The sequence below is a fragment of the Dipteris shenzhenensis genome, chromosome 17, assembly GCF_047967505.1.
Source record: "Dipteris shenzhenensis isolate YYH24624 ecotype China chromosome 17, Dip_SZ_1.0, whole genome shotgun sequence".
Taxonomy (NCBI): domain Eukaryota; kingdom Viridiplantae; phylum Streptophyta; class Polypodiopsida; order Gleicheniales; family Dipteridaceae; genus Dipteris; species Dipteris shenzhenensis.
The window spans coordinates 29,630,693-29,656,707 of NC_141612.1; the positions used below are offsets into that span (position 1 = coordinate 29,630,693).

Genomic DNA, 26,015 nt, shown 5'->3' on the forward strand with positions numbered 1-26,015 from the left:
TCTCAAACCAAACTCAGCTAACTAGGGTGGCATACTAATTGAGCCACGAACTAGAGTACATAAGGATAGTTGTCATCTAGCTATTATTCATGGGCGGTGTACCAACCGCATCTGCAGCTAACAAGTCGGTGACATAAATGCACAACGGTCACCCTGGCATATCACGAGTGGAGCTCGATATCTCAACACTCCCCCTCGAGCTCAATCCCAATTCCTGCACACCAAGCAGGTCTTTGAACTTGCGCAGCTTCTCTGCGCCCAATGCCTTCGTGAATATGTTAGCTACATGATCCTCTGTGCTGACATAAACTAGATCAATAAGACCTAGTAAAACCTTCTCCCGCACATAGTGATAATGCACCTCAATGTGCTTTGTTCTAGCATGATAGACTGGGTTATTTGCCAAGTCTATACTGCTCATGTTGTCATAATAAATGACAACTGGCCCATCTGTAGACTGATGCATATCATAAAGTAGCTTATGCAACCAAGCTACCTCACATGCAGCCATCGCTGCACCCCTGTACTCAGCCTTTGTGCTCGATAAGGCAACTGTAGGCTATTTCTTGCTGCTCCAAGTGACTGCACCACTCCCAAAAGAGAACACATATCCACTGGTAGATCGTCTATCAGAAATACTACCAGCCCAATCAGCATCAGTGTATCCATGCAACTGTATCTGAACCCCAGCCTCACAAAATAGTTCATACTGCAATGTGGACTTCACATACCTGAGTATGCGTCTAGCCACATCCAAATGTGGTTTCCTTGGAGCCTACATAAACTGACTTATAGTAGGTCAAACGTGGTGCATTGCTAGAGGATCTGGGGTAGAGAGAGTGGAGAGCACAAGGGCTATTTTGGATACTGATTATTGTAATCACATGAGCATATAAATTTGGGCATACTGTAGGACAAAATAGAATCGGACACAGGCAGAAAAGCTTCTGACAGGAGAATCTACAAAAAGGATATAAATGCAGACAACAGCGATGCAGAAAAATCTCTTGCTTCTACATCACCAGAACAAGCAATTCAAGAGGCAGAAATTCAGTTAGACTATGTTCACAGTTGTATTAATGCTTAAAGGTGTAGCACGGGGGATCATCCAGGCTAGTTCATGTCTTAAGCTTTTCTTGTTTCCTTTTTTGGAACTCTAAATGATTACCCTAGCTGCATTTTTAAGTCGAGAATCCAAGGAAGCAATTTCTTGAAGATTTTTCGAATGGTAAACACCTAAAAGATAAATTCTACTTTCATCAGGCTATCTTGGTAGTTCACCTTACAATTCTCATTTCAATCCAACATATTTATGCAAAGGTATACAAGAAAAGTCGAGAGTACTATATCCTTCATCACAAGGTATGCAAGTGTACTCCACCAACTTGCCATCACCCTTTTCCACAAAGCCATGCCCAAGATTCTACCTTGAAAATCCGATGGAGAGGTGTACATAAGGAATCGAATTCTGATTTGAACTGAGAAGTTGTAGATGTTTGGACAAGCACTAATTTTTCTTTGGAAGCATATCAATCAGAAATTTGTAGCAAAAAGTATACCCTTTGCAAAACATCTAAAAGTTACTATTGTTACAGCCAGTAATTACTGCAATTAGCCTATGTTGGGAAACCGCATATGCTTGCACTATTTCAGCCACAACTTTTGATTAAAAAATCAAAACAACAAGTAGATTGAAGATCCAAAAAATCTGATTTCCAGCTCTATGGCTTTGTTGAAGAAGTTTGTCTCACAACTAACTTCCAATTTTGCCTGAGAACCTCCTTCAGTTGGACTAGAATGTGGAGTCAAGGGTGTCTCCTCTAGTTTCTTCTAAGAACCTCCTTTTTGACCTCTCTAGTGAGCCAACGTGGCTCTGATAATGTGTGAGGTATTTAGTATGCACACATACAATACCATAAAGGTAAATGAGATCCCATTTAGGTGCTGACCTAAATTGTGACATCTACAGCAAACTCTAAAATAGCCACTCTCTTATTTTTCAAAGGTTAGGAAAATAATTCTGCAAGATATAATCTTGAAAGAGTTTCCAATCTGCCATAAGGCCTCCTCAATCAAATGTGGGAGAAGTTGTAGGAAAGTGTAAGAAAATGTCTTGTATCTCCATTCCATTTCATCCTATTAAACAAGTCCTCTTCATAATGGAGCCTAAGAAATCACTTAACAATATTACAACACCGAATCCTCTTGTATGACTCCCCGGAAGATCACTCATCCGCCACATTAACATTACTCTGGAATAAACAAAGAATGAACCCAATTTGGTAAGTGTGTGGATGTATGTGGAAGTGTGTGTGTGTGTGTGTGTGTGTGTGTGTGTGTAGAGCTCTATTTGTGTGCGTGTGTGTGTATAAAGAAATAAGTGTCTATGTGTGTGAGATACATTTACTAACAAAAATGATTATGTGTGTGTGTATGTGTGTGTGTGTGTGTGTGTGTGTGTGTGTGTGTGTGTGTGTGTGTGTGTGTGTGCATGTGTGTGTGTGTGTGTGTGTGTGTGTGTGTGTGTGTGTGTGTGTGTGTGTGTGGCCCACCCCCAACCCAGAGGGTAAGACCACGTGGCAGGCAGTAACCTGCCAATAGTAAATGTGTAAACCACTTATGCAAAATATATTTAAAAACTAGTAAAAAATAGGTGGATCACAAATGACTAGGGATTATCCATGCTAAAGAATTATCCAATGGATGTGAATAATTTATATGGCACTAGATCTGACCAAAGGCTAGTTGAGAAATCAAAGTGTGTGTTTAGATTTAAAAGTCCCATCAATAATTGAGCCATACAATTAATTCCATCAATTGGATAAAAAGTAAAAGAATGGGGAACAACTAGAGTTTGCAAAAGTTTTCACAAATTAAGAATTTTTAATAATATTGAGTTTGACAAACATAATATTAAAAAAAGACGTTAAATCCTCAAGCAATTCAGGTTCCAAGGTCAAGGTCCATGTACTTACCATCCAAATAAACTAGGTGTTAAAACAACATAGTTATGTTTGGATAGACAGGTAATGCATCACTACAAGGTACAGGCCATTTTTCGACACAAATACCGACCTTTTCTACACTAAAAAGTTTTTTTAAATGGGAAAAAAGGTCGGTATTTACGTCACTATTAGCATCAAAAGACGCGTTGCTATATAAGCGTCAATATATACCGACACTAGTAAAGCATCGGTATATACCGATGTTTAACGAAACTTTAAAAAAAACTAGTGGGGCAAAACAGGGCTTGTTGTGGCCCTATTTCGCCCCACTAATGCTTATTTTTTTGCATTACAAAAGAATGTTTACAAGCAAACAGGCGAGATAAAACTCTCAAACCTTGTTTGTTATAAAATTTCCCTTGTGAAAAGGGTGATACAAAACCGCTCAAATGAGGCGACAGACAAAAGCATATATATGCTGAAGTATATGCAACCTGGTTTGTTACAAAATTTCCCTTTTGAAAAGGGTGATACAAAATTGCTCAAATGAGACAACAGACAAAAGCATATACATGCTGAAGTATATACAAACTACTACTGCTGCTGCTGCTCATCTGACTCGTCGGAGTAGTTTTTATCGTCGTCGTCATCGTCCTGGCCCTTGTGAGACCTCCGCCTGATCCCTGCCCCTTGTCAAAGCCGTCTAAGCCAAATCCCTCGAGAACTGCCTCCTCGTCATCATCATCGCTCGCCTCCGCTGGTGGGACGTTCGAACTTGCACCCTAAGAGAAACCATTTTAATTTGAAATAAGATTGGATCTTAAAGAATAAAACAATTTAAAAAGTGAGATTACAAGTTGGAGTAGACTTATACAAAGCAAGCAGCCACCACGGCCCAATTGACTGTCACTCCCTGCACCTCCATCTTCATAAACCATAGCCTCGCACCTATGCAAAATGCACATCTCATCTCTTTATTTGTGGGAAGGTGAGCAATTGCAAATTGCTATCAACCCAAATTACAAGAGTTAGATAAAGTGCATGCAATATGTAATAAAACAAATAGAACAATAAATTAAATGAGAAGAAGTAGACTTACCACCCATGCCTCGAACGTGCCTGTTCCGCCACTGCTGAGGTACGAAGCACCTATGGTGTCTAGCCATCTCCTCGCAACCCTCCTCTGATTGTCGAACTTTTGTGGGTTGTCCCTCAGCTCCTTCTTCAAAAGCTTCTAATTAGCTTTATCCGCCTAGCTAGGTTTAGGCTTCTTCACTATGATGGCATCTCGCAAGATTGACCTGCAATGCTTCAAGATAGTACACATGCGCTCTCGCATGTAATTGTCATCAAACTCCCAATTGGAGGGGTTAGGGTGTTGTCTTTTCAATTCCTTAATGACTGCCTTCTTCTTTTCATCATCTTGGTGCCGCCAGTCAATTATTATGCTGCTCTTGAAATGGTGGCTCATCAACCGCCTCATGGTGGCCACAACACTTCTTTGCCTTTTTAATTTTCTATGATCTCTTTACCCCTAGTGAGGTCATAATATAGGTCCTCGGGCGGGGGGCCAAGGGAGTGGGAGTGGCAGTAGCAAAGCTAGAGCGAGGGGTGGTACTGCGAGCACTTATGGAGCGAGGAGTACTAGAGGGAGTGGGCTCTGGGGTGCCTCTACCTGTGAGTGGAGAGGGCAAGGGACCTGACTGGTACTGGGTCTCATGACCAAGTGGAGACCTGTAGGGATGTGAGTGTGCTGACTCGTCTACATCCCTCGAGTCACCATAGCAAGCTCAACCCTTCCTACTCTTTCAAGACTTACGATGGGTATACCCAAGTGATGATCCCTCGATCAAAGGGCCTATAGGGGACGGCTATCAAGTAGGTCCAGCCGTCGATGGCCTTGATCTACCCCCGAGGGGTGTAGGAGAGGGAATAATTGAGGTCCTCTAGGACAGCAAAGAGAAGTATCTTGCTACGTTTGCATCACTCATGGATGTGACAAACTCATCGAGACTCTCGAGGAAACCATGGGCTGCTAGCAAAGGAGTTCCCCGAGGGGTAGTCACAATGTTAGGCCCGAGAGGAGCCGGCCCAGGGATAGTCACAGGGGTAGGCCCCTGATGAGTTGGCTAAAGGGAATCAAAGTCCTCTGGAGAGTACAGATCATGATGTCTCCTCTTACGAGGGGTTTCGTACTCTCTGAACGTGCGACATGATACCATGTCTAATTTGGGGGGATTGGACAAACAAAGATACAAACACAAAAACAAAAACAAACATAAGAGCGGGTAAGAAGCAGAAAGACAATTTACTTAAAAGACAATTTATTACTTCAAACTCAAATCCAATTTAATAAAACTATGAAAAGACAATTATCTACTTAAGACAACTATGAAAAGACAATTACAAAAGGACAATTATTTACTTAAGACAAGTGGAATCCAAGAGAGTTTTCATATACAAAAAATATCACAAAAAATAGTATTGTTAAACAAGAGTTCTCATATACAAAAAATATCCCAAAAATAGTATTGTCAGGCAAAATTTGTCTCCAAAAGAGACATTCTCCAAAAATGCCAAAATAGAGAAGGAGGTCTACTGCTCTACATTACTATCCGAGGTACTTTCTTCCTCCTCACTGCTAGATGGGTCTCACTCGGGACCTCGTCTTCCACTTCTTCTAATATATAATCATACTCTTCATGGATTACGTACTTGCAGTCCCTGAAGACCTCTACACAATCCATTATGTCTTATATAGTGTCATCCTTGCTATATAGTTGATCGTAGCAGTCTCTCCAAAGCTTATGGAGATCCCGTAGGATGTTTTGTGCCTTCCTCAATCTTCCCCGCTCCACGTGCAATCGGTCAGGACCCCACCCAAGCGCACACACTTTGACGTTATACTTCACCCAGTCTGTATCGCGCTTAATCTTCTCTGCTATATGTGATAGCAGAGTTTGGATGTCCCGAATCACTCCAACATGGGGAATCGGGTTGGGGTTTTGGGAAGACACTCATGGGTGAGGGCATTCCATTTAGAATCTGTTTGAAAAAAAAGAACCAAATACGGCTAAGGAGCAAAAGAAAAAAGAGGTGGAGGATATGGAGAATAAGAAGAAGAGAGATGATAAAGAGGAAAAAGAGAGGGGAAAAGAGAGAATGAAAGAGAGGAAAAGAGAGGATGAAAGAGAGGAAAAGAGAGGAAAAAAGAGAGGGAAAAAGAAGAGGAAAAGCAAGAATGAAGGCTTAAAGGAAAGAGAGGAAAGGAGAGAAGGAAAAGAGAGGAAAGAGAGAAGAAAAGAGAGGAATAGAGGAAAAGAGAAGAAAAAAGAGGGGAAAAGAAGAGGAAAAGAGAGAATGAAGGCTTAAAGGAAAGAGAGGAAACGAGAGAAGGAAAAAGAGAGGAAAAGAGAAGAAAAGAGAGGGAAAAGAAGACGAAAAGAGAGAAGGAAAGAGAGGAAAAGAGAGAAGCAAAGAGAGGAAAAGAGAGAAAAAGAGAGAAGAGGCTGAAAGAGAGGAAGAGAGGATGAAAGAGTGAAAGGAAAAGAGAGGAAAAGAGAAGGAAAGAGAGGAAAAGAGAGAATGAAAGAGAGGAGGAGAAGAGAGGGAAAGAGAAGGAAAAGAGAGAAGGAAAGAGAGGAAATGAGAGAATGAAAGAGGGGAAAAGAGAGGAAGAGAGGATGAAAGAGAGGAAAAGAGAGGAAAAAAGAGGGGAAAAGAAGAGGAAATGAGAGAATGAAAGAGAGGAAAGCAGAGAAGGAAAGAGAGGAGGAAAAGAGAGAAGGAAAGAGAGGAGAAGAGAGAATGAAAGAGAGGAAAAGAGAGGGAAAGAGAAGGAAGAGAGAAGCAAAGAGAGGAAAAGAGAGAATGAAAGAGAGGATGCTTAAGAGAAGAAAAAGAGAGGGGAAAAGAGGATGAAAGAGAGGACAAGAGAGAAAAAGAGAGAGGGGAAAGAGAGGACGAGAGGAGAAAAGAGGGGAAAAGAGAGGAAAAGAGAGAAGAGAGGAGAGGGGAAAGAGGGAGGAAAAAGAGAGGAGAAGAGAGAGGAAGGAGAGGAAATAAGAGAGGGGAGATGAGAGAAGAAAAGGAGAGAACGGAGGATAATAGTTCCTACGCCCATAATTGCAGCTAGCGCATTAAGCCCTAGCTACAAGCCAATGCAATCATGAAAATAAAAATAGGAAAAGAGAAGAAGCACTTTCTTACCTAGAAATGACGTGTCCTAGCACTAGATAATCCCGCTCGGAAGAGGAGGTATTTTGTGTACTAGGCCTATAAAAGAGAGGAAACATACCATTTTTAAGAAAACTAATTAGTGAAAGGAGGAGTTTGGAGAAGCAACATTCCAAAGGGATTGGATTGAGGAGACAAAGAGAAGCCTATAAACAAGGAGAAAGCACGAAAATAATAGGTATAGCTTTCATACTCTTCGCTTTCATGATTGTTTTTTGTGTATTGTTTCTTCCTTTAAAGAAAGGAAAGGAAAGGAGGACAAAAACTTTAGAAAAAGGAAGGGAAAGTGAAAGTAGATGAAGGGAAAGTAGAGAATACCAAAAAAAGAAGAGGTGAGCCTTCTTTCTTTCACCAAATCTCGTTTTTGGTCCTTCAATTCTGAAAATCAAGCATGAAAATGAGCACATGGGCTTAGCAATGCAAGGAGAAACATGCTTCAACACTCATAAAACGAAATGGGGGAAGGAAAAAACCTACATTGTTTAAATAGACACACCTTCTTGGAAAACGCCCTTTCACATGAATAGAGAGGGAGAAGGGTGGAGAGGGAGCATAAGTGTTGGGAGAGGGGCTGCATAGGGGTGAGGAGTGTGGGGAAGAGGTTGAAGGAAGGTGAGGAAGGAGGAGAGGTTTTTACTTTTACCGCAATAGAATTGTGAGGGGCGGTGACACATGGGTTTCGAGTTTTAGCTCCTACAGTCGGTATATACTGATGCTACTCCATCGGTATATACCGACTCTATAAATCCCTTAAAGGTCAGTATATACCGATGGAACAGGGCATACCGTCGCTATATACCGATGGTACAAGAAATAAAAGCTCATGGGTGGCTTTTTTTTTTATCTTGAGTGGATTTCCTTGCATTTTGTGTTGTGATTTTGGAGGTGTGCAGATGGAAGGAATCTCGTTAGATGATGCGCAATGCCCGAGAGCACGGAGTGACTTACGGAGAGGTTGTATTGTCATTGCACTCATTGCAAGCGAGAAGTATGACATCAACATCGTATTGTCATGCGCCACTTGCAGATGTATAAGGAGGAGCCCGCACCAGTACTAACCATTGCTGGTGCACATGGTGATGGATCATCGGTAAGTCAATGCTATTTGAGTTCGTGATTAATATTGCATGAGTATTTTACATGAAACCTTGAGACAGGATCTTATATTTACATGAAACCTTGAGACAAGATGAGAAGGGTGGCGAGGGGGTGCATATACCTTCACACTTTGAGCAAGAGGATAGTCTCTCGGATGTGCCAGATGATGACGAGGGTATGGTGGACATGATGGATTCTATTTTTAGGGACACCATCACATGTACCATGATGTTTGAGTGTGAGGCCATGGTGTGAGAGTTGCAATCAACACGGTTGTACGAGGGTGTTGGGATGTCAAAACTGTGGGCTTGCCTCTCAATCTTGAATCTGCAAGCAAAGTATGGGTGGTCTAATACAAGTGTCTCGGCCTGAATGAGGTTAGCGCCTACATTAATTTATCTCATAATTTGGATCTTGATTGTTTTGAGAATCATCATAGTTTCTCATTATTGGAAGCATATGTATGTTTGAATTGCAATAGGTTGCTCCAGATGATGTTTCCTGCACCAAATACCATGCCCTCATCAAGAGATGAAGCGAAGAAGATGCTGACAATGGTAGGTATGGATTATGATACCATCCATGCTTGTTGTAATGATTGTATTCTCTTTTGTCATGAGCATGGATATTTGGCTAGTCGTCCGGAGTGTGGGGAACAACGATATAGAGATGACTTGCAGGGTGAGCAGATCCCAGTAAAGGTCTTGAGACACTTTCCCATCATTGCTAGAATACAGCATGTTATGATGCAAATCCATAGCGGAGTTGATGACTTGGCATGCTACACATCGGTCCATTGATGGCACATTGAGGATTCATGTAGATTGTGCTCCTTGGAAGCACATAGATAATCATTGTGGCCGGACTTTGCGAGGGAGCCATGCAACTTCCATCTTGGGCTCGCCATGGACCACGTGAACCCTTTCGGGTTACGCTCGACATCTTGATCAACATGGCCTATAGCCTTGGTGAATTACAATATACCACCATGGCTAACAATAAAGAAGGGAAACCTCATGCTTGCACTGCTTGTGCCAGGGAAGTACAAGGCCAAAAATATGGACGTGTACATGGCACCTTTGATAGAGGAGTTACAGATCTTATGAGGAGGCATACAGGTCTTTGATATTTCTAGAGCTCCTAGACATACCAATGACATTTTGGTCAGGGGAATCTTGATGTGGACCATGGATGACTACCCAGGATATGGAGAGTGCGCAGGTACGTGGTTGTGTCTTTACGTGTATAATGATACTTTTATGACTCTCTTTCTAGCACATATCTTATACTAACACATTCATGCATGCATGTATGACTTGCAATAATTGGGTACCATGCTTGTCATGTCTGTGGGAAGGGTTTGAGTGCACTTGCATGACACTCCAAACATATGAGGAAAATGGTTTATGAAGGTCATGCTCGATACATTCCGCTAAACCATCTCGCGCGTGAAGGCCAGCTTGATCCACCACCACCATATTTGAAGGCAAGTAACTAGATTCAGGCTTGGAGGGCAAATGGAGAGGAGCTCCTCCTAGTATGAAGAGGCTATCCATCTTTCATGAGCTTCCTGTCAATTACAAATCAATCATCTCTTGGATCCCATGCATATCTTCAAGAATGTGGGGGCTACTATTTGGGCACACTTGGTTGGTGTGACAAAGACTTGAGAGGAGTGCGAGAAGACTTGCGCGCTATGGATAGGATGTCTCGTTTTTTGCCCCAAGTGCGTGGTTGTAAAGTTGTCCTCCCGAAAGCAACATGGATCCTCTCCAAGAGAGAGGAGGCAGTGGTCAAGGCGGACATTGCCTCTTTTCAGACGCTGACAAGGTACATGCATTGCTTGAAAGGAGCATTTTCAAAGGACAATGCTTAGTGGGCTCAAGTCCCATGATTGGCACAAGGTCTTATAGGTATTCTAAGCTGTAGGATTAGTGTATAGATAATTGTGATGCGTTAGTGTAATTATGATTATGTTATATTCTTGACATGACTTCTTTGTTGCTTGGATAGTTCATCCTCCCAATTATAGTGAAAGGGTGCTTACAAGAAGATGTTAGAAATGAAGATCAGTGGTATTGTGAGGTATGCTTACTATCAACTCACATTGATTACATTTTCTTCAATTTAAGTTAAATAATATGTAGAAAGATTATGAATCTTACATGGGCACATGAAATAGGTGGATATCTCAAAAAGAGATCTCCATATCGAGCATCGAGAAGGCTAGGGTCTCTCCCTTCTCCCCACTCACATGTCAATTGATTGGCTACAACTAGCTCTATGTAAAGTCGAACACGATGGAGAGACAATAAAAGAGCACGAGCGAGAGTTATCATATGGATGTATGATGCATGTAAGTTTCTTACCTCTTGATGTAATTAAGTTATTTGTGGCAATATACACTATAAAATAGATGCATCCTCATTGTTTTAATGATGCTCTTTTGCAATATAAAAAGTACATTGCATTATGGTCATATGGATGACATTTTTGTGTGGAATGCATCGATTCAAAGAGAGTAACATGTGAGTGTGGAGTCATGGCTAACTTCACACAAGATAGCCGAGCAAGTGCTTCAGATACCAATCTTCTCTCCTCGCAGTTGGATTATTGTGGGACCATACACAAAATCTATGAAATTGATTTCAGACGATTTAGTATTTGCATTCTTGATGTAAAATGGTTTAGAACTATTTACAACGGTCCCCATGCTACAGTGAGAAAAGACAGTAGTGGTCTCTTTGCAATAGACTCGACCAAAACTCTGGACCGATGAAAGTGATAGTTTTGTTCTTCCTGAGAATTGTGAGCAGGTGCATGCTAATGATTTAATTAATTGAATGCTTTCATTTTTTAAGATCAATTGGTACATGTACTTAAGCATAAATTCATATAATTGATGGCATTTGACACCCATCTTCAATATAGGTGGTTTTTCATTCGGATCATTCTGATCCAAGATGGTGGTACGTGATCCAAGTTGCACCACGAAGTAAATAGATTTTTGAAGATAGAGATGTGGATATGGAGATGCCACTACCAATGCCATATCCAATTGATCCAGATAGATCTAGCAAAGAAGATGAAGATCATAATGAGCCAAGAGGAAAATGCACATAATGACATCATACAGGAGGAAGATGGGGATCACAATATTGAGGAAGAAGATGACGATCAAGAATCACCCGACTTTATTGAAGAAGGGGAATTACAAGAGCAAGTCTTAGGTGAACGTACGATGCCAAAGTACGATGATGATATAGGAGATCAAGTCGGTATAGAGTTGGAGATAGACTTGTTTGGCGTGCAGGACTTGGCACAGGATGAAGCTGTTGATGTAAATGCTCTTGATTAATTTTTTTCATCTCAAACTTGGACATGAATATATGAGCTTCAAACTTGATGTACATGCTCTTGTATTTTTATTCTTTCAAAGGATCAAACATGTATGAAAAGAAATTTTTTTTGTCATTGGGAAACACTCTCTTTAAAGGTCGGTATGGGAAAAAACACTCTCTATAAAACGTTGGTATAGGAAAGCATCTTAAAGTCGGTATATACTGACCATTAACAAGTTTGGTAAAGATCGGTATATACCGACCTTTTTAATCTCGCCATACGTACCGACTATTAGCGTACCACACGTGCTAAATGTCGGTGCTTAATCATCAGAACAAGGCCTGTGTGTAGTAGTGCCTATTTTCCCTAGCTTGTTATCGCTTTACCTAGGAATATAGACAACCATATGGATTCTTAGATAATTTAAAAAATGTTTAAGTCATAAGTGGAGTAAGGAGCGAATGAGAGCATGGGTTGATAAGGGGTTAGTGGAGGTATGGGAGGATTAGTGTGCTTGGTATGTGGGGTGGTTAAAAAAAGAGTATAAAGGGGAGATTTCACAAGGTGTACATAAAAGAATGATTCATCATTGGGAAAGTATACATGTGTGTGTGCACGTGCATGTACATACATGCATGGTATGTCTTCTTTCTATATATAAAACCAATTATAGTTCTTTTTAAAATGAAACTTTATTATTTCTCACTTACAATCATTAAAAGTAAGGAACATTTCTTTTGAGCATTTCGTCCCCTCTTACCATCCTTAGGGGAAATTGGAAGTTTTATGAATTAACTTATAAATTTCACTTGCAAGGACTTGAGAGTGAGGGCACAGAGCAGATGGAGACACATGAGAATAGCACTAGTGATTTTAATGAACTAGAGGATGAGGAGGTAGAGAATGAGGAGAAGGAGACCTCAAGGTTTGAAGAGTTATGGGAGAGCCTCTTTTCTCCTCCAGAAGATTGGTCAGTAGTGGCTACCAATGAGGGCTGTGATTCCCATACCTAGTTTTGGCTAGATTATAGGTGATTTTAAGACTTGTCCCCTACCTTTAGTAGATTTTTCAAGGTATAAATACAACAAATGCAACGATTAGAGTGATAGGAAAATCTATGTTAATGAGATGAGAACATTATATGTTTTAACTAGTATGTCATTCCTCAAACATCAAACTTACCATTCTTATGTACTTTTAATTGATAAAGTAGAAAAAAGAGAGTCAAGAATAAGCTTCCAGAGCCTACATTTTTGTAACTAGAAAAAAAGATCTCTACATATTTGATATACTGAATTTTTAAAAACTTGAACTAATAATGATGATGATCTAAGCACATGACACGATACATGATCTAAAGAATCATAAGCCATTTTTTATGCAATGTGGTTAAAGCAAGCCAATCCTTTCTTGTAGATGTGGCACGATGAATGTGTATTTTAATTACTATACGAGGACGTATTCTTTTCACTAAGTGCATGTCAACGCATGTCTATGAAATGCATGTTTGCTTGCTTCAAGAAAAACCTAAGAGCAATATAGCAATCACTTAATGTTTAAATTTTATAAAGTAACATTTCTTTTTTATGATTTTGTTTTTATTACACTTCACATAGTAGATGGTGTTTAAGTCACAAATTTATGGGTTGGCCAATTGTATTAGCATCATGGTACATGATATTACGTTTAAAAATGTATATATGAACTCTCTACTATATTAATCACTTGCTTTATTGCTTATGGAAGAACATTTTGAGTAGGTTCAATGTCAGTATCTTTTAGATGAATGGTGCAATAGGGTCCAAGTAGTTATGACTCATGAGAGACACCTAGTCCTCCTCCTTTTTTTGTCATTGATAGAGCACTTGTCAAACATGTAGCTATTTTAATATTTTAGGCTATGAAAAAATCAAGTGGGACAATTGCACCTCCTTGAAAAAATAAATTATGGGTGGCCCCTTGGACACACCTATAGTGTTCTTGGTGCACCTTCCACCCTAATCCTTAAAATACACCTTATTTAGAGGAAGGCAATAAAATTTTGTCCCTATTTTTTTTTGGGAGGGGGTGATGAAGTCTAACTCAAATATGCATGTGCCTTATTTTTAAATGCATGGTATAGGTTGCAACTGCCCAAGGATCAAGATTTGGTAGTTTAGCTAGTAGTAGTTGTACACTCTTGAACATTCGTACAGTATTGAACACACCATTGGGATTATAACTATAAGAGAGGAAATCCAGAGGTGGCTAAAAGGGGATTTTGAGATGTGTTCATTATAATGGTTGCTTTTAATCAAATGAGATGATCAATGTTTTTTTACCATAGATATAATGGAGAGTTGATAATTCGAGGTGGATTTTTAAAAAGGAAAAGATTCCAAAAGTGATGGGAGCATCTATGGGTGACTTGAGGATAATTCACTCGGGATGGGAGCATTTACGGGTGACTTGACTTGAGGATAATTCACTCAGCCCTTTCTCCAACTTAAGAATATATATTTATATATGACTATCTTCTAAAAGGAGTGAGGATCACTCACATGGTCTTAGGAAGTACCTTAAGTAGATACATACATTGGAATCTTTGGGAAGGGGTGTCTTAACTCTCCCAAAATTGGTAAGGTAAGACTAATGATGAGTACGTACACGTGACTAGTGGAGGATTGTTTACAGACCAATGTCACAAGGATCTCATCCACCAAAAAGGGTACATCAATAGGAAAATATGCAACTTTTTTTATCATTTGGTCATATGATATTAAAATATGGCATACTATAACTACATTTTCTAATCCACTTCATTTTATAAGCTGCACTACAAAGCATACATGCTCTTTCATTTCAAGCATGTTTTTAAATATAACAGTAGTGGAGGCACTCTTAGCTCTAGCTTTTGACTTGGGGGCCATATGCTCATGGAATGTGGGCAGGTAGGATGCAAGCAATCTATGGGGAGAGAGAGAGAGAGAGGGGGGGGGGGGGAGGGAGGGGAGGATGGGGTTTGATTTAAAGATGTTTTTTGTGAAGAACTTCTTGCCCTAGGAAGGGAAAATGTAGAGTGACAATAAAGGTAAGAGGACGATCATTGACAGGGTTGGTCAAGTAAGTTGGGGTGTCTATGGTCATTGACACAAAATATAGGTAAGAGGATGATCATTGATAGGGTTGGTCAAGTAAGTCGGGGTGTATGTGGTCAGTGACAAAAAAGACCAAGGGAGGATTGTCATCACACACACACATATAGAAACTGAGCTTCGACGCATGAAGTACTTTTTATAAGATTTATGTTTGAGTAAAGACATAAAATTTGGAACCTTTTTCTTTTGTTTCTTATCTTTTTAACATAGAGTTTTCAATAATTCTAAGATTTGCATTAATTTTATTCATATTTTGCAAAATCAACTAAAGGTAGATGTCTTGAAGTCATTGATCATGTTGCCGCAAGATTCATATTGCCTATTTTTGCAATGCAAAGGATTTATCAAAATTGTAGAAGAAATTGCTATGGACATATGCTTGTGACGTGCCTAGTGACATATGCAAGTCTCTTAGTAGCTCAAGTTTTAATGAAAAAAGTGCCATTGCATGACTCAAAACATGTTACTATGGAAATTTAAAATAAAGGATAACATAATAGAAAAACCACAAAGAAGAGATTTCAAAGACAAAACCTAGACTAGTAGCCACTTTAGCCAACCCTCCAACTCTATCATGGAGTTCACTTCCTTGTCATCCTGTACGTCATTGAAATTGCCAGTGCTTCTCTCATCCATCCATTAGCTCTATGGGACAATATCCCTCACTCCCAAGTTCTTGCAAGTTAAATTTAGAAGTTATTTCATAAAGCTACCATCTTCCCCTTAAGATAAGTAAGAGGGGGAAATTGTCAAAACACACACACACACGCACGCACGCACGCACGCATGCATGCATGTGTTTATGTGTCACGCATGCATGCGTGCATTTGTGTGTGTCACGCATGCGTGCGTGCATGTGTTTGTGTGTGTGCGTGTGTGTGTGTGTGTGTAGAGAAGTTATTTCATACAGCTACCATCTTCCCCTTAAGATACGTAAGAGGGGGAAATGGTCAAAAAAGATATTCACCTCAATTCACATTGCACTTTAAACCTAATTGAGACTTCATTAATTTTATATATACACGTACACATATACGTCTATCTATCTATCTATATATATATATAAAATAAAACACCAATTATAGTCCTTTAAAGAAGAACTTTAGTAATTCTCACTTTAAACAAATCACAATCATTGAAAGTGAGATGGACATTTCTTTTGAGCATCACCCCCCTCTTACCATCCTTAAGGGGAAGATGGTAGTTTTATGAACTTCGGAGTTCCAAATTTCAGTTGCAATAACTTGAGAGTGAGGGAATAGAGCAGATCGAGACACATGAGAGTAGCACTAGTGGTTTAAAGAGCTATGGGATGAGGAGGCGGATAATGACGAGAAGGAGACCTCAACATTTGAAGAGTTATGGAAGCACTATATAGTGGGGAGACCCTCTTTTCTCCTTTAGAAGATTGGTCAGTAGCGGCTACTAGTGAGGGCCAAACTGGCAAAGCATATGCTAGTTAGCCCAGTTTGTACGCTCTGTGCCAAATATGTTGAGACGGTGCAAAATCCTTTTTGGAGTTATCCACCAATACGAGGGCAGTCTGGAGGAAGATGAGTGTGCTATCTGGAAATCTGACTTAATGATCAAGTTCTCCTTGGGCTGATGTGTGCTACGACTCACAAGGCCTCCCATCGATGTTGGGGGCATGTTTCCGATCCACAATTCTTCTCGTGGTATGGGACCGCAGGAATCAAAGAGTATTCAAAAAGATTTACAGCCCGCATTCATGCAATGCGTAATCCTGGCTTCCACGAGGAGCAACCTTAGAGATGTTGGAATGATGTTAAAAGTGAAGGAGCCCCTAATTAGTAGGAGTCTCCTTGAGATCTCATTATGGCTTTAATCATGGATGTCTAGCCGCTACTTGCAGCGCAGGCCAAGGGCGATTACCCTCATTTGTTGGCCAGTTTTTGTAGGCTCTCTACTTGGGGAATTGACCCCATCCCCCCCCCCCCCTTCTTATAGATGGCATTTCCTCCAAAAAAAAAGCGAGGATAGAGTGGGAGGCTTGGTTAGAGTGGCTAGTCTAGATTCTATATTAAGAAGAAGCTTAGTTGTAACTACAACTATTTGTTGTAGAATCCTCAATTCAACATCAAACTTTTTATTCTTATGTACTTTTAATTTCATAAAGTAGAAAAAAGAGAGTGATGAATAAGCTTCCAAGGCCTGCATTTTGTAACAAGAAAACATGATCTCTACATATTTGATATACTTAATTTTTTCAAAATTGAACTAATGATGATGATGATCCAAACATATGACATGATACATGATCTAAAGCGTCATATTACAAATGATAAGCTATTTTTTATGCAATGTGGTTAAGTCAAGCCAATCCTATGTGGCATGATGAATGTGTATTTTTATATTACTATGCAAGTTTGTATACTTTTTACTAACTGCATGTCAATGCATGTCTATGAAATGCATGTTTTCTTGCGTCAAGAAAACACTAAGAGCGGTATAGCAATTACTTAGTGTTTAAATTTTATGAAGTAACATTTCTTTTTGATGATTTTGTTTTTATTACACTTCACATAGTAGATGGTGTTTAAGTCACAAGTTTATGGGTTGGCCAATCGTATTAGCATCATGGTACATGATATTAGGTTTAAATATGTCTATATGAACTCTCTACTATATTAATCACTTGCTTTTTTGATTATGGAGGACCATTTTGAGTAGGTTCAATGTCATTTTAGTGGAACAAGTGCACCTCCTTGAAAAAATAATGTGTGGGTGGCCCCTTGTGGACACACCTATAGTGTTCTTGGTGCACATCCCTCCCTAATCCTTAAAATAGACCTTATTTAGAGGAAGGCAATACGTTTTTCCCCCTTTTTTGGGGGGGGGGGGGTAAATGAAGTCTAACTCAAATATCCATGTGCCTTATTTAAATAACGTTATAGCTGTCCATGGATCAAGATTTCGTAGTTTAGCTAGTAGTGCGTGTACACTCTTGAACATTCGTACGGTAGAGTACAAAATTGAACACACCATTGGGATCATAACAATAAGAGAGATATCCAGAGGTGGCTGAAAGGGGATTTTGAGATGGGTTGCTTTAATCAAATGAGATGATCAATTGTTTTTTGTATAGATACAATGGAGAGTTGATAATTGAGGTGGAATTAAAAAAAGGAAACGATTCCAAAAGTGATGGGAGCATTTACAGGTGACTTGACTTGAGGATAATTCATTCGGGCCCTTTCTCCAACCTAAGGATATATATTTATATGTGACTGTCTTCCAAAAGGAGAGAGGATCACTCACATGGTCTTAGGAAGTACCTTAAGCAGATATATTCATTGGAATCTTTGGGAAGGGGTGTCTTAACTCTCCCAAAATTGGTAACGAGAGACTAACAATGAGTATTTACATGTGAGTAGAGGAGTATTGTTTACAAACCAATGTCACAAGGATCTCATCCACCAAAAAGGGTACATCAATAGGAAAATATGTAACTTTTTGTGTCATTTGGCCATATGATATTAAAATGTGGCATACTATAACTACATTTTCTAATCCACTTCATGTGTACACTACAGAGCATACATTCTCTTTCATTTCAAGCATCTGTTTAAATATAAGAGTAGTGGAGGCACTCTTAGCTTTAGCTTGACTTGGGGGCCATATGCTCATGGAATGTGGGCAGGTAGGATGCGAGCGATCTATGGAGAGAGAGAGAGAGAGAGAGAGAGAGAGAGAGAGAGAGAGAGAGAGGGGCGGCGAGGAGGATGTGGTTTGATTTAAATATGTTTTGTGTGAAGAACCTCTTGCCCTAGGAAGGGCAAATGTAGAGTGACACTATAGGTAAGAGGATGATCATTGATAGGGTTGGTTGAGTAAGTTGGGGTGTCTGTGGTCATTGGCGCACAAGACCAAGGGAGGTCAAGTTGGGGTGTCATTGGCACACAAGACCAAGGGAGGTCAAGTAAGTCGGGGTGTTTGTGGTCATTGACACACAAGACCAAGGGAGGATCATTGCTGCAATTGGGAAGCCCAACGAGTGTGTTTAGAGGAGAGGATGAGTGCGAGGAGGAAGAACTGAGAAGGGCAAGGAAGGTAGTAATTGAGGAGGGTTGCATTTTTTGGCAAAGTTAAGGATTATTTAGGAGCAATCAAGCAAGGTTATATTTACAAAACTTTATCTTTTGGCCTTGTGACATGCTTTGCTTGGAGTATCCTACCCTCCATTAGTGTAGGTAGATGACAAGCATATCTTTCCTCGAATCATATACACCTACATACTATTGTGTGGGTGAATTATAGAAAAAGGAAAAGAAAAACCTCTGTCTCCTAAGAATGTGAGGGGGTTTATCTGCCCTGCTTATCTCCCTGGCCTTGTACGACACTCGAAGGATTTGATTAAGCATCATTCAAAAGGGGGGAGGGGGCTATAGGATGGAGGTCCACATTGTTGGGGGTTATGCCGGTCTTTGGTGTGGTGGAAGGACAGGTTACACACAACATTTGGAAGGCGTGCATGGCTTCGTAATAAATAAAGTGTACTTTGACATAGAAACAGGTGTTACAAGCTAAGACATTGTAATCTGGTCGGTAATGGAAATTGAATAAGATAAAGCTAGGCAAAAGCTTGATTGGATTTTCAGCTCTGTTGCCCCCTCGGCCCCCCTATCCCCTCCCGCCCCCCAACCCCTCCCTTATCCCCCCCCTCCTCTGACCAATAATTTGTGGCCTATGTTGATAGGTAGTAGAGAAGCATGTAGTAGGATTCAAATGTGAGCAAGCCACCTGAGGTGGGTGAACATCCAAAGTGTGTGAGCTGCTGCTACTGTGCTAAAGCTTGATTGGATATTGGAAATGATTTAAAACACACACACACACACACACACACACACACACATTCTCTCTCTCTCTCTCTCTCTCTCATACACACACACACACTCTCTCTATCTCTTATTTTTGGTATATCGCATGCACATGTGTGCGCACACGTGCACACACACACACACACACAAAAGGTCAGGTTTCGCATCTGTCGGTGTTCGAGAGCATGTGGTCCGTGTACAGACAGAGACAGAGACAGAGACAGAGATTGGAGATGGGCATGATGTAAAGCAAGATGAGGGGAGGAATGATTCACACGGGGAGTTGAGACCCACCCCACCCCCACCCCGCCTCCACTTTGAGCAGTAGGTAGTATAGGAGGAGTAGCCATAGCCATAGCCATCGCCATAGCCAAGAGCTTCAAAGCTCAAAGCTTTCATCTCCGCCATAGCCACAATCCTTCCCAAGCTTTCATCCTTCCTTCTCCTCCTCCTCCTCCTCCTCCTTCGCCATGGAGACCTTCTACATCGCCCTCTTCGTTGGCCTCCTCCTCCTCCTCGGTGCCATGGAGCTCGGCAAATCCAACAAGGATCGTCTCATCACCTCCTCCGCCTTCTCTTCCTTCAAAAACAACTACCTCGTTGTCTACTGCCTCATGATGGGTGTGTGCCTCCTTCTTGCCCTTTCGTTTGCTGCTCGGGGTTTGCTGCATTGCATCTTTTCGGCTTTTTCTATCTCTGCGAAAATTCCCCGTTTTCTTTCGCTCAGATCCGAGATCCAGAACTTCCGGGAGCGCATCATACGCCAAATGTCGCTTAAATTTTCGGAACACTTTGAGATCTGCGATGTTTCCGTGATCAAGCAAATGGATCCGTTCGTGTTTTCTATGTAGTATGCCTAGTAAAGAAGAATGTAGTATCTCGGATCAAACCTAACCCGAAGCGCCTCTAACAGGTGCGGCTCGATTGGATCTGGCTGACACATATGAGATCTGTTAACACACATGTTTTGCAGCGCTTTCAAGAAGTGATCTCCGCATTGTGCTTTAGCGCACCAATAAAACGGAATTGTTGCTTCTCTTGCTTTCATTCATGTTTTGAAATACTCTTTTTTTCTTCAACTGACTAGCTTGTTCTACTTGGCATCCAATGCGGTCCTGCTGTGACCTCTTGTCCGCGATGACGAACAGCTTCGCTGGATTGAGCGTATCCCTGGAAATTCGAATGGATTTTATCACAACGGGAGCGTCTCCCCCCCTCCCACTTTCATGGGAAGGGATAACAATCGTAGCTGCGAAGTCGTATGGCCTAGGTGACGAGTGCACAAAATCTGTCTCGGAGTTTCGGTCATAGTCGCTATCGCATGCCATTCCAGCTCTAGGTCGCCTGTGGAAACACTAATTTCTCTACCGCAAGCTTTGATTATTGGTGGATACTGGTTGCGCTTGTCCCTGCTCTATGCGCTTCTTTGATGCGTGCCAGCTGGAGTCACACCACTGTTCTAGATTGAAATTTTCGTGATAGGGGACTCGGGAGCCGGTAATAGTCATTAGGATATTTTGTCCACGGCTGTCCGTTTAGATTATCAAGTCTAGTCGGCTTTAGCCTATTATAATGGTCATAATCGCTCGATCGGGCATACAGTGAGGGGACTTTTGAGACCGATATCTCAATTTATCCAAACAAGAAAGCACAGTTTTGAATGTCACAGTGCACCAGACCGATATCTCAATTTATCCAAACAAGAAAGCACAGTTTTGAATGTCACAGTGCACCAATCCAGGCACTAGATACCACGGCCTCCGGGAAGCTGTCTTCTTGAGGCATTGCTTGCGATATATTTCAAGGCTACTTGGTTGTGAGCATGATCTGTGGCAGCCTGTCAAGGGCATTCCACACATTTTAGTTAAGCATATGCATTAGCCAATGTTCTCGTCTTTAAGAAATCTTGCAGCGCTCTCAACGAGAACAATAATAGATTTGGCAGCCTGTCCTGCACTTCCAGATGACTGTCATTTCTTTTGTACTCCTTTTGTAGTCAAACTTGATATACAAACAAATGTAGCCAGTTGGCGAGATCTGGCAGGTCAGCTGTACCTAAATTTAGTGACAATTCAAGTTCGCTCAGAACCACTACCTATGACAAGTCTGCATTGCCAATTTCTTGAACGATGTTCAGGGATTGAGTTTCGCTACACGACTTTCTTGGGAGCTGTATGCCTAAGGATTAGGCCCGCTACATGTTGCCGCTGGTGCAATCTCTGTTAAGTCACTTTAGCTTTTGACAGGAGGGTTTTTCCCTGAAGAGCACATTGTGGGGAGAGCCATTTTGCATCTGAGCATGCCCTCTTTTGGCATTTCCTTAAGTGTGTTTATGTGGATGTGTCTCTTAAAGGGGTGCATTTGGAGAAACTTGTGTTGCCATTGTTGGAGGGGAAGCCATGATCGGTAAAAGAGGTGTAATGACTCAGGAGTTGCAACTTGCCCTGTGTGTTTTACCCTTAGGATGAAGTGCACGAAAGAGAGCATGCCAGAAGGAATCATAAGCACTGCATTTGCTTGCATGTCACATTGTTGGAGAATTATAGAATGGGTATCAAGCTGAGGGATTCAGCAGTGGAGGTAGGAGTTATTTATCCAAAAAATGTTGGCAGAGATTCTTTGCAAGGATATTATGATCACTTTTAATAGGGAAATACAATTATGCATGCAGGATTGTCAAGTCCTGTCTCTTTCTCCTCCGTGAGATGTCAACAGTCTAGAAATTTGTCAAACAGAAGGTAGGATAGGGAAACGGGTTCACCTTATCCGTTTTTTCGTGGCGTGCTGACTCATATTTGTGCAAGAGTATCTCTTCTTCAGTATAACATTTGAAGGAAATAGTGCATGCATTTGTTTGGAACTGTGCAGAAGTATTTGATACCTGGCTTGAAATCTTCTCCTGCAATATACATTGGAACTGAGTAATGGTGCATTGTTTCGGTCTCTGTGCTTATGAAACACATTTTTTTCTTTCAGCTTTACGTCTAAGTTTGCCAAGCATAATGTGTATTGATATGGAAGTGGATTGATTGTGCACATGCAAGGCAGGATTTTTCACCTTATGCATTATGAGATCAAAACCTATGAAAAGTGCAAAAGCTTTGCTCAGCAGATTTTGATGCAGTTCTTTACTAGCCTTTGTAAGATGTAATGTGTGGTTGCTGTCATGCAACTTTGGTGCAGTTTAATGAATGAGTGGTTTTTGCAGCTGGTGATTGGTTGCAAGGTCCTTATGTCTACTTTCTGTACACCCAGTACGGTTTTACTAAGGGTGATATCGGGAGGCTTTTCATTGCCGGTTTTGGCTCTTCCATGATCTTTGGTACAATTGTGGGCTCTCTTGGAGACAAATAGTGAGTTTCTTCTCCCGGTTTTGAGTTGTATATGCCATTGTTCAATGTCACATCATTCCCATGATATCATAGTTTATACTTGCAGTACATTTTGCTATGGTATTCATTGTGATCATTACTACTTTCTTATGCAGTGGTCGGAAACGAGCGAGTATCACCTATTGTATAACCTACATACTGAGCTGCATGACCAAGCATTCTCCTCAGTATAGAGTGCTGATGGTGGGCAGAATTTTGGGTGGCATTGCAACCTCCCTGTTGTTTTCTGCTTTTGAATCTTGGCTGGTCGCAGAGCATTTCAAGGTTAGCTACATGTTCTTAGCATTGCATGTTAAATTATGGATCTCAAACTGTATTCCTAGCAGTGATGGATTGGAAAGTTTGAACATGCTCAATTTATTAAGTTCGTTCTTTGTATTGCAGAGAGGATTTGAAGCGCAGTGGCTGTCCTTGACCTTCTCGAAAGCAGTGTTTCTGGGAAATGGACTCATAGCCATTGTAGCTGGGTTGGCTGCCAATTTCTTGGCTGACACTTTATCCTTGGGGCCTGTATCTCCTTTTGATGCTGCTTCATGTGTACTGGCATTGGGCATGGGTATCATAATCTTCACATGGCCAGAGAACTATGGGGATGCATCTGAGGGCAAAAACTTGTTGTCTCAATTTCATGCTGCTGCTTCGGCCATTGCTTCTGGTGATTTGTGATTGATCAGCCTTTTTGCCTATGTATCATGATTTGTGTTTAGCTTGGAGCTTGTGTTTTTGTTCTTATTCCACCTCATAATTTTCCTAATATATTTATGTATAAATGGGCAATGGTATTAACACTGACTTGCTGGGTTTGTGTGTCGTTGAGAGCAGACGAGAAGATTGCACTGCTTGGAGCTATACAGTCATTATTTGAGGGCTCAATGTATACGTTTGTGTTTCTTTGGACACCTGCACTTAGTCCTAATGATCAAGACATTCCTCATGGATTCATTTTTGCTACATTCATGCTGTCTTCCATGATTGGTAGCTCTCTGGCTGCTCGCTTTATGGCAAGATCTTCATTGAAGGTAGAAGCATACATGCAGATAGTTTTTTTGGTCTCCGCCGGCACTCTTCTTTGTCCTGTTATAATCAATGTAAGTTTGTATCTGAATATTCGATGCAATCTATATACCTATTTGTAAAAAATGAAGTTTTTTTACACAACAGACTCCTACGAAGCTTCATGTGCCAAGCTTTTTGGGCTGAGTTATTCAAAATTGTTTATTATGTGGGGTATTAACAAAAGCCATGTTTTTGTCCTACAGTCTCTTGTGAAATCATCGGGAGAAAAAGGTGGAAGCATGACAGCTGCCGGACGGCTTCAGCTTTTTGCATTTTGTGTATTTGAAGCATGTGTCGGAATATTTTGGCCATCAATCATGAAATTACGATCTCAGCATGTTCCGGAGGAGTCAAGGAGCACGATCTTGAACTTTTTCCGTATTCCAGTCAACATTTTTGTTTGTGTTGTTCTCTATAATGTGAGCATCAGGGCTCCAATTTTGTTTCTTTACATTCTTCTTTTACTTTTCTTTTGAAAGGCTGTGTCAATAATCAAAAGTTGATACTTCTATCCTGCTGGAAAATCATGATTTGCAATGATTCGGTCTAGCATCCCCAATTGACGCAGTTTGGCAGAGCAATTGTTTCTCTTTTTGTTTTGAGAGCCGGCTTTGCTGTTTCCAGAGTATAGTTTTTGTTGATCTCCTTCCTAGTAAGGCAGGTCTTGAACTTAATCTGGGAGGCCTAGCTTCACCCTGGAAGGCCCTTCTTAATCATCAATCTAGATTTTTTGCTTTTTGCTTGACATTTGTACTTAAGCAATGGCAGTTGCGACAACTGAAAAGGTATGGCAAGAGCTATATATTATCTGACTTCATTAATTTTGCAGGTGAATGCCTTTCCTATCACAATTATGTTTGGAATGTGTTCTATATTCCTGTTCATGGCTTCGGTCCTTCAACATCGCTTTATGGTGGCTGCTGAAAAGCCCAAAACTAGTAAGCTGCAGTCTATACTTGCTGAATCCTCTTAATTGCGCTCTGATTGGATGGCGTCATTGTAAATGCAAGGAGGTCTCAAAACATTGAATGCTGCTTGATTTCTTCATGCACTTAAGGCGTATGTGGATAAAAATCTGATCTGAAAGTATTCTGTTTTTGCTAGAAATCATCGAGAATTGGTCCTCTGAGGCTCCAATGGATCCTGAAGGAGAACCTCTGAACATCTAGATCTATGCACAATCCGGCTACTAGTTTAAGACTATGCAACCTGTACAGGCAATCCAGCGCCATGCACCTGACAGCAGTGTAGTCAAAGGTGACATCCTTACATACTAATCTTTTCAGATTGCTCAAGCAAGAGCACTCTTCGTAGATTTCAATCGGATTGTTCTAGTCAAGGCTCTATTCTTTGCATGTATTCTGCAAAAGGCCAATTCTTTGTGGAGCACGTAGTCAAAGGGCTGTCCCTGTTTTTTTAAGGGACTATTGTTAAGCCTATTGGTATTAAAAATTGCTAGGTATTAGTATACTTGGCTGTAAGATAAGAAGGCTTGTAAGATTGTGTTACATGCTCCTTCTGAGTCCTGAGCTCGTTTGGCTTTGCTATGCATCACAATGATTCAGCAAATGAGTACCTGCATTGAAAATTCTGTATGGTACTCGTGGTGGAAGTATTTTATTTTTTGAAAATTTGACACAGTTTGGGGCAACTCGTCATCCTTATGTCTGTGCTGCAGCTAAAAAATGTAGTGTGTTATTGGATTGTCACTTTTGCTCATTGTGGATATGGTGGACTTCTGTCTTTTGTGATGAGCCGGTTTTGATTCGAGAGACTAACTCATTGTAAAACAATGACACTTTCTGGAATGCGCTTTTTGTTTATTATGGAACAGAGGAGGGAAAGTCTTGCCAATTTCTGCCCTTTGTGGCTAGCTTTTAAAGGTACCCAGTGACTAGTTGTGAGACCAATGGAACAGTTTAAGTCACGACTGGACATGAGGACTAATGGAACAGGTTGAATTGCATTCCT

The 26,015-nt window shown here is 40.8% G+C and overlaps 1 protein-coding gene across 1 annotated transcript; it reads left to right on the forward strand.

The window, feature by feature from the left end:
* Window positions 1-19,886: 19,886 nt before the first annotated feature.
* Window positions 19,887-26,002, forward strand: LOC147891959 (uncharacterized). The gene is made up of 8 exons (XM_087388332.1): window positions 19,887-20,217; window positions 22,805-22,949; window positions 23,084-23,252; window positions 23,373-23,643; window positions 23,811-24,076; window positions 24,248-24,463; window positions 24,874-24,982; window positions 25,149-26,002. Exons 1-8 carry the CDS (start codon window positions 20,067-20,069, stop codon window positions 25,211-25,213), a joined length of 1,392 nt encoding a protein of 463 aa, XP_087244458.1. The 5' UTR covers window positions 19,887-20,066; the 3' UTR covers window positions 25,214-26,002.
* Window positions 26,003-26,015: the final 13 nt, after the last annotated feature.